The sequence below is a fragment of the Sminthopsis crassicaudata genome, chromosome 2 (genome assembly GCF_048593235.1).
Source record: "Sminthopsis crassicaudata isolate SCR6 chromosome 2, ASM4859323v1, whole genome shotgun sequence".
Taxonomy (NCBI): Eukaryota; Metazoa; Chordata; class Mammalia; order Dasyuromorphia; family Dasyuridae; genus Sminthopsis; species Sminthopsis crassicaudata.
The window spans coordinates 215,951,582-215,966,920 of NC_133618.1; the positions used below are offsets into that span (position 1 = coordinate 215,951,582).

At 37.8% G+C, this 15,339-nt stretch overlaps 1 protein-coding gene across 1 annotated transcript in view; it reads right to left on the reverse strand.

The window, feature by feature from the left end:
• The window catches only part of LOC141552711 (polycystin-1-like protein 2), a 141,711-nt gene that overhangs the window by 37,439 nt on the left and 88,933 nt on the right, over nt 1-15,339 (reverse strand). The window contains exons 32-37 of the mRNA XM_074284736.1: nt 9,959-10,187; nt 8,948-9,224; nt 7,669-7,765; nt 3,342-3,479; nt 2,347-2,532; nt 1,236-1,563 (exon numbers count right to left, since the gene is read on the reverse strand). Coding sequence (XP_074140837.1) covers nt 1,236-1,563; nt 2,347-2,532; nt 3,342-3,479; nt 7,669-7,765; nt 8,948-9,224; nt 9,959-10,187 — 1,255 coding nt within the window. The remainder of the gene's footprint in view (nt 1-1,235; nt 1,564-2,346; nt 2,533-3,341; nt 3,480-7,668; nt 7,766-8,947; nt 9,225-9,958; nt 10,188-15,339) is intronic.

Below are 15,339 nucleotides of genomic sequence, written 5' to 3' on the forward strand. Positions count from 1 at the left end.
AGGTGGGGGCTGGGGGTGGCCGGGCTCCAAGAGACGCTGGCTTTCTGGGGTTTTAATCTTCACCTCTGGTGTTTACACCCTCTCCGCCGCTCCTGGCTTGCTGCCAAGACGGAGCATCCACACTGGGGCAAAAGCCCTTTCACAGAAACAGCAGAGATCACACCCCTCCCACTCCGGTCTGAGCTGTGTGAGCTGCCTGTCTCGCTCTAGCTTGCCTGCCCTCAGTCTGCACCCAGTCTGATTGACCCTCCCCCGAGCAAACACAGACCTTTTCTGGTGACTTTCAAGGATGTCTTCTCTTGGTGATTATTTGTGGATTTCTTTCTGGGTCAAGCATTAAGTCAGAGGCTTGTCATGAAGTAAGTTCTGAGAGAAAATGCGGAGCTCAAGCAGCTGTCTGCCTCCACGCCGCCATCTTGGCCGGAAGTCCCAGAATCAAAAAATTATAAGATGTAGCACTAGAGAGGATCTTAGAGACTGTCTGTCATTTATTGAGACCTATTATGTATTAGACACTATACTTAGGATTGGGGATATAAAGAAAAGCAAAAGACAGCCCTCCCTGCCCCAAGAAGATCACAATATAATGAACATTTTACAAATCATATCAATTTATAAATGTTAAAATGGGCCTGGGATTTCCTTATGATCAAACAAGTGGTAAGAAGGAGTACCAGAAAGTGAACTTAATCTTTTGAATCCAAATCAAGTTCTTTTCCTGGGAGACCACAATGCCAAGTATATGTTCAACACTGAGAGTCTCCTCAATACAGCCTGGATATTTACCAAGAGGCCTTAAGATTAATTAAGATGTATTAGACATCAGATTTTATGTCTTATATCTTATGTTTTAGTAGAGAGCTACAGAGCCATCTTCATGAACATCATAATAAAGACATAGTGATCAGTCAGAGACAATAGAATTCTTGATATGGGTCTTCCTTCTTGTCTGCATACTTGGATTGAGTTTTGCCATTAAACTAATCTAAAAGGTACCAAAATGCTCAAATGTTATGCCAAAGGGATGCAACAGTGTGCTTGAGCATGACACTGGAATGGAATGGAAAAAGGACATGACTCAGAAGACCTGAGCTCTAGGCCCACCAACCAGCTATATGACTATAAGTAAGTTTGTGGCTCTCTGTGGATCTCCGTTTCCTCCTTTGGAAAATAAAGATATTAGATGAGAATCTCTTTGGGAGTTCTTTTATCTGTAAAAACATTGTAAGTGTTACCTTGATGCATTCTTTGGATCTGTCCCCAAATGCACTACGTAGCCTCCTCCCCGATAGACTGTAAGTTTACCCCAGATGGGTTGGCCTCGTAGCTGCGTCTGGCTTTGATACTGCCAGGCCTGGGACAGGGTGGAGCTTTCATTGCAAGCAGAGCTATTCCAACCTTCACCATAGTCAGACATATCTTCAGCCTCCAGGGAATATGGTGCATGACACTCTTGAAGAGAAGCCCACAGCTCCTGAGTGACAGGACAAGAGTCACTGCGGACTCTGACTTGACGGATCTGGGCACTGCCAACCAGTTTTGAGTTTCCATCAGTAATAAAACCTGAACAGAAAAGTGAACTGGATATGAGTACCTTCACTGAGAGGTAGCAGGTCCATGATTGTATTGTCCCATTACTCCACAGACTGAGTTCTTAGAACCCAACTTGTGACAGTAACTCATTTTTCTGCCTTATCACTGGGGCCAATCTTAATGGAACCACCACATTTAGACTCCATGTCAGAGTCCTAGATATGCTTATAAAGGGAATGGAAATGACAGAAAAAAATTACTAAACCAAGTATGCTCAGAAGAGACTGTGCTGGAAGTGTCATAAATCTGAGGGTAGTAAGGGACTGATTATTCTCAAGGTTTCAGAATCAAAGGAAAATACCAACGCTATGAGAAAAAAGACTTCGTATTTGCCCCCCCAAAAAAGGAGACCAAAATAATAACCCATAATTACTGACAGTATATCTACTTTGCTATGTATTAAAAAAAATTGTGAGACTAATCAATATCAGTACTGAGGTTAACCTTGATGAAAGTATTTATCTAAGTAGAAATAGGCAGGACTTCACAAATGATATTTCAATTAAACCACTTCTTCAATATCACAGATTAACTGAAAGATATAGAGAATACATGAACCACTGTGCCTGTTTTTTTGTTTATTTTTTTAATACAAAAAAACATTTGATTAGATAGAGTTTTTAAAACCTCACCTTTGTGCAAGTCCTTCAAACTCTTTGAACCACAATCTCTTCATCTGTAAAGTGAAAATATTGCCCTAGAGGGACTTCAGTGAAGAAGGGAGAAAAGGACAGATAAAGAAGTTCTCTTTACCTGGATATGAACTGTATAAGTTGCTCACTAATGTGGTTTTGGCCCATACAAAAAATTCTTGGAAACTGAGCACTCCCTGTAGCCCTGTAGAGAAACTGTTCTCTAGATGCCTGTTGAGGTAGTAGGCATTGGGATCCCTTTGTCCATAAGCAATCAGCAAAAGCATCCATAGGAACCCTATGTAAGCTAGAAAAGAAGAAATAGGTCTGTTGGAAGGCTTTGTGAGACCCCTAGATGAACTTTTCTCATGGCCCAAGAGATGCCTGACCTCATATGAATATTTTCTTCTCAAAATGTTTCCCTTCAGACTATTATACCTGTCAAAGGTACCACCATTCTCTAGACTGTAAAACTTTGGCTTTTAAGGTCAAGCTCAGCTGCTATCTCCTCCATGAAGCTTTTCCTCATGTCCCTCCAACTCTACCCTGAAACTGAAACTGACCTCTTCCTCCTTTAAATTTTGCATAGCACTTGGTTTCCTTCTTTCCTTTGTGCTCATTTCATTTTCAATATCTGTTTCTTTTATTTTAAATTAAACCATTCCAAAAATTAACAAAAATTAATTTTCCTCTCCCTTCTCCCTTTAAAGAAAAACAAGATTCTTGTGACAAATGAAAGTAATCAAGCATTCATTTACTTTTCTGTATTACATTTGTTTTGTGTACATGCCTTTTCCTCTATTATATTACAAGTTCCTTGAGAACAGAGCTGGTATTATATCTAGCTAAATGCCCAGCACTGAGCACAGGAACCTACATGAATAGAAAATAATAAATATTGGTTCAATTTAATTGAATCTGTGATTCATCCCTCCCTAATCCTCCCTACAGTGACCAAATCTAATTGATTTTTCCTTCATAATGTTTCTACCATCCTTCCCCTCTTTTCCATCTCCACTACTACAATTCTTCTGGATGGGCTTTAAGGTTGGAGAGAAGAGTTGACCCTGATTGGGGAACAAATGAAAAAGGAAATCAGCTAAGGAGAGACCTTACCTAATATTTCTCGAATTAAGGCAAAAGCTTTCTGCTCTTTGAGGCGATTCTTCTTCATCTTTTCGACATCAGCGTCAAGAGGTGGTTGGTAGATGCCTCTTTGACTGTCCCTACGGGCTCGGAAGAAAACATCTGAACCTGTCAATGCAAAAGACAATGGCATCCTGAGAATTTTTCCCCTGGGATCAGACATATGTGACCCACAGGAATTTCTTTCATCTATAAGAAAAGAGAAATGTTGGTGGGCTCTCAAACCCACACCTAAGGGTACACATGTTGATGGCCAGCTGATGAAAGATTCTAGGCAAGAAATCTTTAAGGGTTTCATAGGTAGAAAGCTGGCATCTCATCTTTTGAGGGGCTCCCTACTCTAGGTAGGATTGTCTGAGGAAAGCCCCAAGATTCTGCTTTCAGGCTAGACTCTAGCCCAAGAACATTGGAGAATCTTGGATAAGGCCTGGATGGGGTCCTACTTTAATTTTTACTCAAGGAAAGACCTGTTCTACTTGTTTCAGTCTCTAGGGTTGAGTCAAGCTCATTAGTTTCTGAATCAAGCAAAATGAGCTCTCTAAAATAAAGGCTACATGTAACTCAAAGGCTTTTTGCCTGCTCTGAAGAGCCCTTGGCTCTCACAGTGTCTTTCTGTTTTCTGAAATGGAGGTTGACCTTCTCTAGACCAAGCTACTCAGCCAGTGTGTCAGACACAATGTCTCACAGAACACTCTTGGGTCTATTGCATGCCAGAACTAGTCCTTTCTTGTGGCCAGAAAAGTGTACCCAGTGTTCTGTGTTCAGATTCAGTCCTGCAAGTGGCAGGAAGTGGGGTATTGAGATTGGAGTCTAGAAGGGAAGGAGTGCAAAATGACTAGTTTCTTTTTTTCTTCTTTTTTTTTTTTTTTAATATCTGTCTCTATGACTATAAGATTCAATAAGATTGTTATAGCAGTCTTATGCCCCTTGATATACTCTGTGATACAGTAATCTCCTTACTGTTCTTCAGGACTATCATCCTATCTCTTCCCTCCCAGGCATTTCCCTTAGTTATCCTTTATACCTTTATCTTGGCTTCCCTGACTTCCTTCAATATCCAACTATTCTAGCCTTCCACAAAGAGTCTTTCCCAGTCCTCTTTAATCTTAGTTCCTTCCTTTTGACACTAACCCCTTATTTATCCTATATATATCTTATTTGTACATTTTTATTTGTATGCTGTTTCCCATTAGATTAGATTCCCCATTAGAAACCTCCTTAAGAGGAGGTTTTTGTTTGTTTTTGTGTTTTGCCTTTCATTATATCCCTAATGCTTAGTACATGATCTGCCTGTTACATAGTAGATGCTTAATAAATGCTAGGTGGTTGATGTTATTTTCTCATAATAACTGAGAGTTAATAGCTGAGAGTGAATCTCAGTTCTGTCACTGCTCAAAAACAAATCCCCCTGGGCCTTAGTTTCCACATCTATAAAATTAAAGTGTTGGACTAAATCTTCATGGCCCCTTCTAGATCTGTATCTATAATTCTATTCTGGCCAAGACATTGCTATTTCTTATCTTTTCCTTTGATCCTAGGAGGGAATCAGGACAGAGATTTTTACTTTATTGATGAGGCACTGAAGGTCTCTGAGTTGCCCAAGATCATACAGCTAGTTACTCAGGCAATAAGAGTCAAAAGGCATTTATTATTATTTGTTGTTAATTAATTAACTGGTCAGTGTCAGCCTCACGACTTGAACTAGAATCCTTTTATTGCAAATTATTTTCTCTTTTCCCTATTCTTTGGGATGTATTCCTATAAGCATCCAAGAGTAGAAATAATGCCCTTTCTTTTCTGGTATCTCTGACTAGACTGTTTTCAACTTTCTCTGTATCATTAAGACAGGAACCTAGAATGTCTAGAACGTAGTTAAATGCTTAATAAATATTTGTTGACAAACTTTACTAGGAAATAGTAAATGCTTGGTTACTACTGGGTTTCTGGATGAAGTTCTGCCTGATCCTTCCTCCTCACACCTTCTTGAGGGGGAGGCTTATAAGTTCCAAAGAAGTATTTATTAGTTCAGGAACTAGGAGAGTTCTATACAGGAATAACAGGGAAGTTTCAGGAAACTGTCAGGACAGTGAAGGTAAACAATTCTTTCTTCTCCTTTGCTAAAACAATTCCACAGGAGCTATTGATCTTTATATCTTTAAAGTAGGAAGGATCTTTGGTAAACATTTAATCTAACAGTTTTCAAAGTGTTGTCTGAAGACTCCTATTTGTCCTGAAATCCTTTCAGCAGGCCTTTGAAGACAAAACTACTTTTATAAAAATACTAAGATATTATTTGCCTCTTAAAACATGTCTCCTTTGTCCAGCTACATATTTGTGTGAGACTGGATTTTCTTTATACACAACTAAAACAATTTATCTCAAGAGACTGAATACAGAAGCACTGTTCTCAACTCCCTGCAAAAGCAGAAATGAGAATCTATTTTCTAATAAGCCAGACCTTAAAGAGATTTACAAAATTATAATGATGCTACTCTTCTCACTATTTCAATAATATTTTGTGTTAAAATGCAATGGATTTACTGTTATTTCTAAATTAATTGAATACATATTTTGAAATTTATTACTTTTTATTTTTAATGTAGACATCAATAGATATGAAAATCATAAACAAAAGCTTAGGGCAGCTAGATGGTACAGTGGATAGAGCATTGTCCCTGGAATCAGGAGGACCTCAGTTCAAATCAGACCTCAGACGCTTGAGGCAAATCACTTAACCCCAATTGCCTTGCAAAAAAGGGGAAGAAAAAAAGAATGTAAAGAAACAAAAAATAGTTTGAGAACCCCTGAAGGTGGGCCACCTTCCCTAATATATTTAAGGTCTTCTTTATTTCTGAAACCTGAAAAATGTGATAAAAGCTGTTTACTAACTGGCTATATATGTTATTGCTTAACTTAATTAAATCCAACTCCCTCATTTTACAGAAAAGGAAACTGAGGCCTTAGGAGGCAAATGTAACTCTCCCAAAGTTATCTAGTTAGTAACATATCCTTTATTTAAACGCAAGTCTTTCACTTACAGACTTTATTGACAAAGCCACTACTCTCTGAAATAGCTCATTCTATTTTTGAACAGCTTTAATTGTTAAGAGAGGAACTAGAACTTAACTTTAATGGAAATGTTTTGTATAACTTCTCATGTGGTTTCTTAATTATAAGTGAGATAAGAGAGAATACCTAGAACTCAAACATTTTAAAAACAAATATAAAAAGAAAATTTTGTTTTGAATGTAACTGGGGGAAAATATTCATAAATAAATAAATAAATGTTACAAAAGAGGGGAGCTAGGTGATATACTGGCTAGAGCAGTGGTCTTAGAATTAGAAAGACTCATTTTCATGAACGACCAGAAGATTTGAGAGAAACCTGGAGAGACTTACATGAATTGATGCTAAGTGAAATGAGTTGAACTAGGAGATTATTATACATGGCAACAAAAACACTATACAATGATCAGTTCTGAAGGATGTGGCTCTCTACAACAATGAGGTGATTCAAACTTTGCTCTGTGATGAAGAAAGCTATCTACACCCAGAGAGTGGACTATGGGAACTGAGTGTAGACCATAACATAGCATTCTCACTCTCTCTATTTTTTGCTTGAATTTTGTTTTCTTTTGCAGTTTTTACTTCCTTCTTGATCTGATTTTTCTTGTGCAGCAAGATAACTGTATAAATATGTATATATGTATTGGATTTAGCATAAAAAAAGATTCGTTTTCATGGGTTCAAATCTGGCCTCACAGCTGAGTGACCCTGAGCAAGTCACTTAACCCTGTCTCAGTTTCCTCATCTGTAAAATGAGCTGGAAAAGGAAAGAACAAACCACTCCAGTATTTTTGCTAAGAAAACCCCAAATTTTTACTAAAAAAACCCACAGAGAGTCAGACTTAACTGGAAAAAGAACTTACCAACAACAGAACCTAAATCTGCCTCTCTACAACTCACACTTGCTGCTTCTAATTCTCTTCTCTGGAACCAAATAGAATAAGTGAGAAAAGAGCTGGGTTTAAAGTCAAGAGGAACTAGTCACTGTTATGACCTTGCACACATTAACCTAACTGTGCCTCAGTTCCCTCATCTGTAAAATGAGTTGGATTGGGTGACTTCTGAGGTTTTACTTTTGTTATCTGAGTCTAACCACATAGTAGCCAAGTTAACTAAAGCTCAGGTTGGCCAGAAGATGACTTTAGCTCCAGAAGCGGGGAGGCAAAATCCCTGAAAACTACAGAATAAGAGCTATATCCAGGAGAATTTTCACTCCCCTCCCATTAAGTACCTGGGTCATATAGATGTTCAGTTACAGGTGCTGTATAGTCTTCCTCTTGATCAACTTTCTTCAAAACTAGGGCAAAGAAGGCAGCAAATCCCAGGACCTGGAATTCAATTTGATTCAATAAAAATTAATAAAATGATCTATATATCATGTACTAACTGCTAGGTGCTGGGGATAAAAAGGCAAAAACAAAACTGTCTGCTCTTGAGGATACTTAACTTAGGATTATCACCTATGAATACTAAGACTCACAGGGCGATTTTGTCTATTCTGGCCCAGTCACTGACTTCAGATCTCATCTCCTCCTGTCCAATGTCTCTGATATGAGGGAGACACATATTTCCACCACTGTGGGTAGTCTTCATATTGTCTCCATGTGAACTGGAGTACAATAGCTTACCTATTTTATCCTGCCATTTCTTTCTCCAAAATATTTGTAGAGGCTATTCTCCATGTCTAAAAAAAACACTTCTTTTGTTCCTTCAAGGCCCAGATCAAAAGCTACCTTCTCCATGAAGGAGAGTACTAATCCTCACAATTGAAAATGACCTCTCTTTCCTCAAATTTTCCTAGATGATTCTGTCTGGATTTATCCTTTGATTCTATTACTCCTGACCTTGCAGTAAACATTTTGTGTATGTATTATTTTCCCACAGTAGAATATATGTAACTTGAGGGGAGAAGATTTATGGGGCTTTTTTCATTATTTTATCTCTAAGATCTTGCACAAAGTAGAGTTTAAAAATACCTACTAATTAATAATTTATTAAATTGATTGAAATATACTAAAGCAAAGTAGAAAATACCCCACTTGCAGATAAGAGGCAATGATGTGTTAAACTTGGCCCCTTAATATTGCTTAGATGAATAAAGAATCACCAGCTACAATCTTTTTGGTAACCTGGAGTATCACCAGGTTTTAGTATTTGTTTTACCACTGAGTCCTAAGATCCACTAAGCCCTAATATTTGTCTAGACCCTAGGAACATTACCATCTGACCTATTGGGGGTACTCTAAGGACTCTTGGATCTTGCTCTCCCTTCCTACATTTGAAACCTCCTATATGTTTTGTCTCTCTAATTAGAATGTGAGCTCCTTGAAAGCAAGGACTCTCCTACTTAACTCTTTGTAGTCCAGGAGCTTATTAGTAGGTGTTCAATATATTTTAAAATTTAATTTTCATGTCTGTCTTCTTAGGAAATGCATTGACCCCATATGGCAACTGACTTAACTCAAACCTATTCAAGCATAGTCAACTTGGTTGACTATAAAGAACATTACCTTTAGAGGCTGGGTAATAAAAACACTTTCCACAAATGAGACTGCCATGGAAAGAAGCCATTTGATGGAGTTGTCTTTCCCATAGTGCAGCCCATACAGCATGGTGAAGAAGGCTGCAACACTACTAGTGCTCACAACAAGCAGCCAGCCAATAAGGACAAACCACCAAGGTAAGCTCGGGCCACCAGAGACTGTGGACTGGACTCTAAGAAGGAGAAAAAAGAGGAGGAAAAGTGAAAGGATACCAATGAAGGAGGGAACAACATAGTTTAACTCTCTGGGGGAAACTCTGCTTTGTTCTTAGAGATAATAATAAGACCCCTCTATTAGTTGGGTAGGACTATTTCTGGGAATTTTTAAACTCAAGTCAATATCTTCATCTTAAAAGGCCCTTAGCCTAAAAATGAATTTGGTTTCCATAATGAATGAGAATTCTTTTTAATCTGTTTCCAGGTTCTCTCTCCCTGTAGAGTTGAGGTGAACATTTTCTATCCTATCACCACTCTTCCAAAAAGCCCTATAATATCCAGGCCAAGCCTTTAGATTTGAAATATGTAAAAGAAGGCTTAGATGATCTGGGAAATTAAGATGGCTTTCTTTCCTGGAAAAGAGGAAAGAAATAAGTTAACTAGCTCTTTTCTCAAGCTGCATCTCTGAATGTTGTTGTCAGTGAGATGTAGAAATCTAACTGAGAGAAAAGAAATCATACTTTTTTCTGGAATTTTCCTTTCAGGAGGGTTAAAAGGGGAGGATGGGAAAAAAGTAGGGGTGAATCTGGGTAAATGTAATGAACTTGTCCAGTAGATCCAGTGTGATATTTTTAACTTCTTCTCAGGAGGACTAAGAGGATAGCACTGGCAAAGCTGTAGGGAGGGAATTTGAAATGTGACCAGGGATACTTCTGAAAAGTTCTCCCTGTGTGCAGTAGGTGCCAGCTGGCCTAGGCTACATCAAATGAGAGGTAGATTTCATGCTGTCTCCTAGGGTAGAATCACCCTGACACAGGGTTACCTCTTGTTGGCTGGTTCTTGGGAACTATCCTGGTTTCCCAGAAGGCTTTTCAGGGTTTTGACCTGCACCATTGCCTGTGGGTGGCTCTTAGGATCCTGGAAATCATGAGGCCCCAGAAGTTCGAGTTCTTTCTCTACATGTTGAAGATGCATAAAGAGATAATGACTGTAGCCACTGCTGTGGAGCCAACTCTTCATCTCCTTCTTGATTCTGGGAATTCTAGTTTGCTCTGGGCAACAAAGAGAGAAATAACATGCTAGTAGGTGAACAGACAATTTGGGGCAAAACTGGCATAAAAAAAGAAACTACTCTTATTGTCCCCTAATCTGCCAGACTTTCTGCTGCATCAAGGATTAACTCTAAATATAAGAAATCATGGGTACACAGCTCCCTTGGCCTCAGGACTGGAATGATGATAGTAATCAGAGCTTTCTATAGCATGATCAGGGCACATTGGCAGGGTTGGCTGGATTGGGTAAAACCAATTTGTAGTGTAAGGAGGAGGGACTAGAAACAATCTAAGGATCAGAGAAAGCTAAAGGGTAAAACATCACCAGATAATAATAGAGATTGGGGGTGGGGAAAAGATATTGCAGAGACAGAATTTACATGTTCAAAGTCCAGAAATATGGGTCAGCAAAGCAATTCAAAGGTTGAAACAGTTAAACATAAAATGAGTTCAGGCAAGAGTCCAAGATATTCAAATAAGTTCCTAATTTAACTACTTTGGCATAAGGATTGAGTTTCTCTGATTTTAAGGTCTAAATTAGGGCTAAACTCACCCCCTTGATATTCAATATAAAAGCTTGAGTGGTGGATAGCTCTCTAACAAGATTGTTTTTTTTTTAAATGGACATTGGTGAGCTGGGAGGGTCAGGATAGAAGACTGAGGGCAATTGTGGTGTAGAAGCACAGGAGAGGTGTGGGGAAGGAGTGGCTCCTTTTGTTACAATTAAGCAGATTGGAAAATTGGGATTTGTTTACTTCTTGACTGCCATGATGTGAAAGTTCAGAAGCCAGATGCATCTCTTTGAAGTTTTCTAGAGCTGCATTCATGATGCTCTTGTTTTCATAGATTTAAAGCTGGAATTTGAAATTAGAAGACAGTTTGAATTCTAATTCTGTTACATCCTAAGGACCAGAGGCAGTGCCATATGGGACTCTCGAGGTCATCTTGTCAAGTCTACTTAACTTACTAATGAAGAAACTAAAGTCAGAAGTTAAGAGGTTAAGAACATACCTATGTGTTGGAGTTGTTGAGTTTTTATAGACTCTAGATGCCAGCACTCTGTCTGCTACACCATACTGCCTTTGGCAAGTCATTTAGCCTGACAAACTATATATTTCTTTCTAAATTTATGATCCTATGAAAAAATTTTATAAGGGTGATTTCTTTCTCAAAAAAACCAAAACAAACCCAAAACCCGAAAGGGTAGTAATACATACATATTCATATATTATGATAAGGAATAAACCTCTGATTTAGTTGATATTCTAGATGAGGACATATATTCTCTTTACCAATTCAGGTTGGCATCTTTTCTTCAACTTATGGTCTTAAAGAATTACCTAGAGTAAATGAGAAGTTAAGTGACTTACTCAAGGTCATTATGTGTCAGAGGAAGGACTTAAACCCAGATCCTCTTGGTTCCAAGATCATCCACTATATAACATTGTTTTTCATACATCTATAATATGCCTAAATCTATAATTATATCTATATGATACACATATATGTGTGAAAGACCTTGAAAAAAAATTCATGTGTACCAAACAATTTCATAATTTTCAAAGTCTTTTTATATTTATATGTTACATTAAATGTAAGAATCAGCATTCAAAATAAAATCTTGACAGAGTAGGATAAAGAACCAAATTTATTAAGATAGATTTAGTGGGATAAATGTAAAGTTTTATGCTTGGATTTTAAAAAGTTAACTTCATAAATATAAGAAAGGGAAGTAACCAGTTCATATGAAAAAGATCTGGGTGTCTTAGTGAACTATAAGCTTAATATAAGTCAATAATATGAAATAGCAGGGGTAGCTAGGTGGCGCAGTGGATAGAACACCAGCCTTGAATTCAGGAGGACCCGAGTTCAAATCTGGTCTCAGACACTTAACACTTCCTAGCTGTGTGACCCTAGGCAAGTCACTTAACCCCCCAGCCTCAAAAATAATAATAATAATATGAAATAGCAATGAATAAAACTAATGACTTTGGGCTACATTCAGAGAAACAAATCTTCCCTGTTCAAACCACACCTGAAATTATATGTTCATTTCTAAGCACTGCTTTTTAGGAAGGATATTGATAAATTAAAGGGTACAGAAGAGGGCAACCAGAATGGTATTAAAGTTCAAGTTTAAGTTCTATGGGGATAGGCTAGAACTAAGCATGGAGGAGACATTAATGATGTGATAACTGTCTTCAAATATTTGAAGAATAGTTATATGGAAGAGGAAATAGATTTCTCTTTGGCTCGACAGAACAGAATAAGGATCAATGATTGAATGACACAAAGAGGAAAATTTGTGTTTGCCTTAAGGAAAAACTTTCTAACTATTAGAATGATGGAGAAGTAGAAAGATCAGTTTTTGGAAGTAGTACATTCCCCTTCATGCAGGTCTTTAGGCCAGAACTGGAGGATTACTCTTAAGATATTTTGTAGTAGGATTGTTTTTTAAGGTACAGGTCATGTTAAATGTCTTTTCTTTTTTGAAATTCTGGTATTTCTTCACTCTACCCCTGTGAGATGAATAGGCATAATCTCCATTTTACAACAGAGAAAATAGTTTCATTATTACATGGTGAGTAAATGGTACCCTTCAAATGTAATGAAGATGAAGGCATCATTCTTTATAATTTATCTCAGGAACACATAGGTTTTTCTGGGAACCTAGAAAATACAAAGCCCTTTAAAATTGGATCTTGAGGGAACCCAATAATGCAGTAGATAGAGCACTAGTCAGGAGGACCTGAGTTCAAATTTGACTTCAGACATTTGACACTTACTAGCAGTATGACCCTGGACAAGTCCTTAACTCCAATTACCTTATGAAAAAAAAAAAAAAAAAGAAAAGAAAAGAAAAGAAAGGGGGGAAAAGTTGATTCCATAAGTCTATTGTTTGGTATGTATATCAGGTTGGTCCCCCAAATCTTTGTGGTTCATATTATCACATACATATACATACAGTCTGTTAGGATTCTTACTGGGTGCTAAGTCAGTGGAATTGATAGAGACAATAATTATCGAATTTAGCATGGTTCAGTGTGATTGATTTAATCCTACAAGGAGATGTTATGGGCCAGAACTTGAAACAAGGTACTAAGTGGAATTGATGAGATAATGATTCTCTAATTGATATGTACTTAGTACTTACTATAATTCCACAAGATTCACATATTTAAGAGAGCGTATATAAGGAGGAACTGATAAGCCAACTAAAGGACAAGTCCAGTAAAGGACAAGCTCATTCTCAGAGGTGGAGACAGATTCATTCCATTTTTCACCTTTGTGCTGGCTGGCGGCTGAAATACAAACCTTTGAATTCAGAGACATTCAGAGGGAACTAGGGACAGAAGCTGGCAGAGGCAAAGGACTAGCGGCAAGAGCTCTTGGAATCAAGGAGAGAGATAGGCCTCTAAAAAAGCTAAGCGGGCCCAAGGAAGGAGACAATACTTGGAAAAAGAAGATAAAGGAGACTTTAACTCCTGGCTGCATTCAGGGTGATTACACTGAAATGAAAGGAAGGGTGCCTCCAGAAGCCCCCCAAGAAATCTGCTCTCAGAGAACATTAAATTTTAGAGAAGAACTTTACATACAGTCATACAGTCATACAGAACTTCAATATTAGAAGGAAGTGGCAAAAACTTGGTATAATGAAGTACATGTTGAAGGCGTGGCTTCTCATGGGACCATTACAGATAAGGGCTCTCCCTTTGCCATGGCCTAAAAGATCATTGGTCCTGAGGTTCTGGAAACATTTCAAGTTTTATTATTTTGTCCCTCTTCTATTTTGGAGATACCATCTCTGCTTCAATTGAGGCAAGGGAAAAAAAATGAAGTCCTCATGTTTTGCCCATGCAGAATTTATATAAGTTAAAATGCACCAAATACAAGGCCAACTTTGCACTGTCAGACAGTCTCTTCTGCAGAACTCCCTTGAAGTCCTGTGAGAGTTGTAATGGACTGGGCCATTAGGTCATTACTTGGCAGATCCTTGAGTAAATTGTTTTTCTTAAGCTTCCTTTTAGAAACTATAATTTCTTTTCTTCTAGATTGTCTTTTATTTCTCTGAGGTTGCATTTCCAATCAGTTATTCTTTCTTTTTGTTTCTTTGGTGAAACTTAACCACCATGGATTCAAATTTTCAATTCTATCAGTTATTTTGGTTGTGCAATTGTATTCAGAATTCTCATTTCTTTTTTAAGAAAGAAAGGGACAGAGACTGCATAAAATGAGATTTTGGCAGTAAAAACCTTGGTTTTTGTCTCTGGAAGCAAAAACTGGGATTTAGTCTCTGGAGGTATAGTTCTATATAGTCCCTTGGAAATTCATAGATACCTCTATCTCATCAGACAATGATTCATTTTCTTTTGTCTTGAAATATCTATCCATATATGGCTGAGTTCTTTTAGCTGATTTGGAGGCCATATTACCTTCTGTAATGAATATCTTCCTGTTAATTTATCTGCTTATGTTTAAGACCTTTGATTTTCTTCCTTCTGTTATCTTTGACAATTTCAGTCTTTTTTCCTTATTTCTCCCTAATGCTAACTTTCTGACTCCTCCTAAAAGGCTAAACCTCAAAGCTGGCTCAACTTCCTCCTATCCTGGGCAATTCACATTTTAGAAGAGTCATATTTTTTGCAAAAAAAACCCAAACAACTTGGGGTAGTGAAGGAAGGGTAAGAATTATCAATTGGATGCTGGACTATTTGCCTCAGCCTTAATAGAGTGCTCACAGCCATACAGATGTTGCTAGCCTTGTTTCTTTTGTTCAGTTCTCTGAGCTCTTTTGAAGTACAGATTACTACCACACTGCTGTCCTAGCCATAGCAAGCTTCTGATTCTTGGTTTTCCAAGGCACTAGGAAATATAGTTGATTTTTGTTGCAAGTGAGTCTGCTTAAGGGATAGGGGAGTCCTGAGTGATTGAGTTAGGAATTTGTCTTCTTTACTGTTGGTTCGTTATATTTTTTTTACCTCATTTAGATTCTTGGTATTTTACATCTTAGAGAAAGCTGAAAGTAGTTTATCACTTCTACATAATTCCTATTTTGCAGAGGTTTGAGAGGTCAGAGGAAATGTCTTCCTTCTTGGTGGTCACATGACCAAAACCATAATTTGGAATCCAAATTTTTCACAACAGGTAGGAA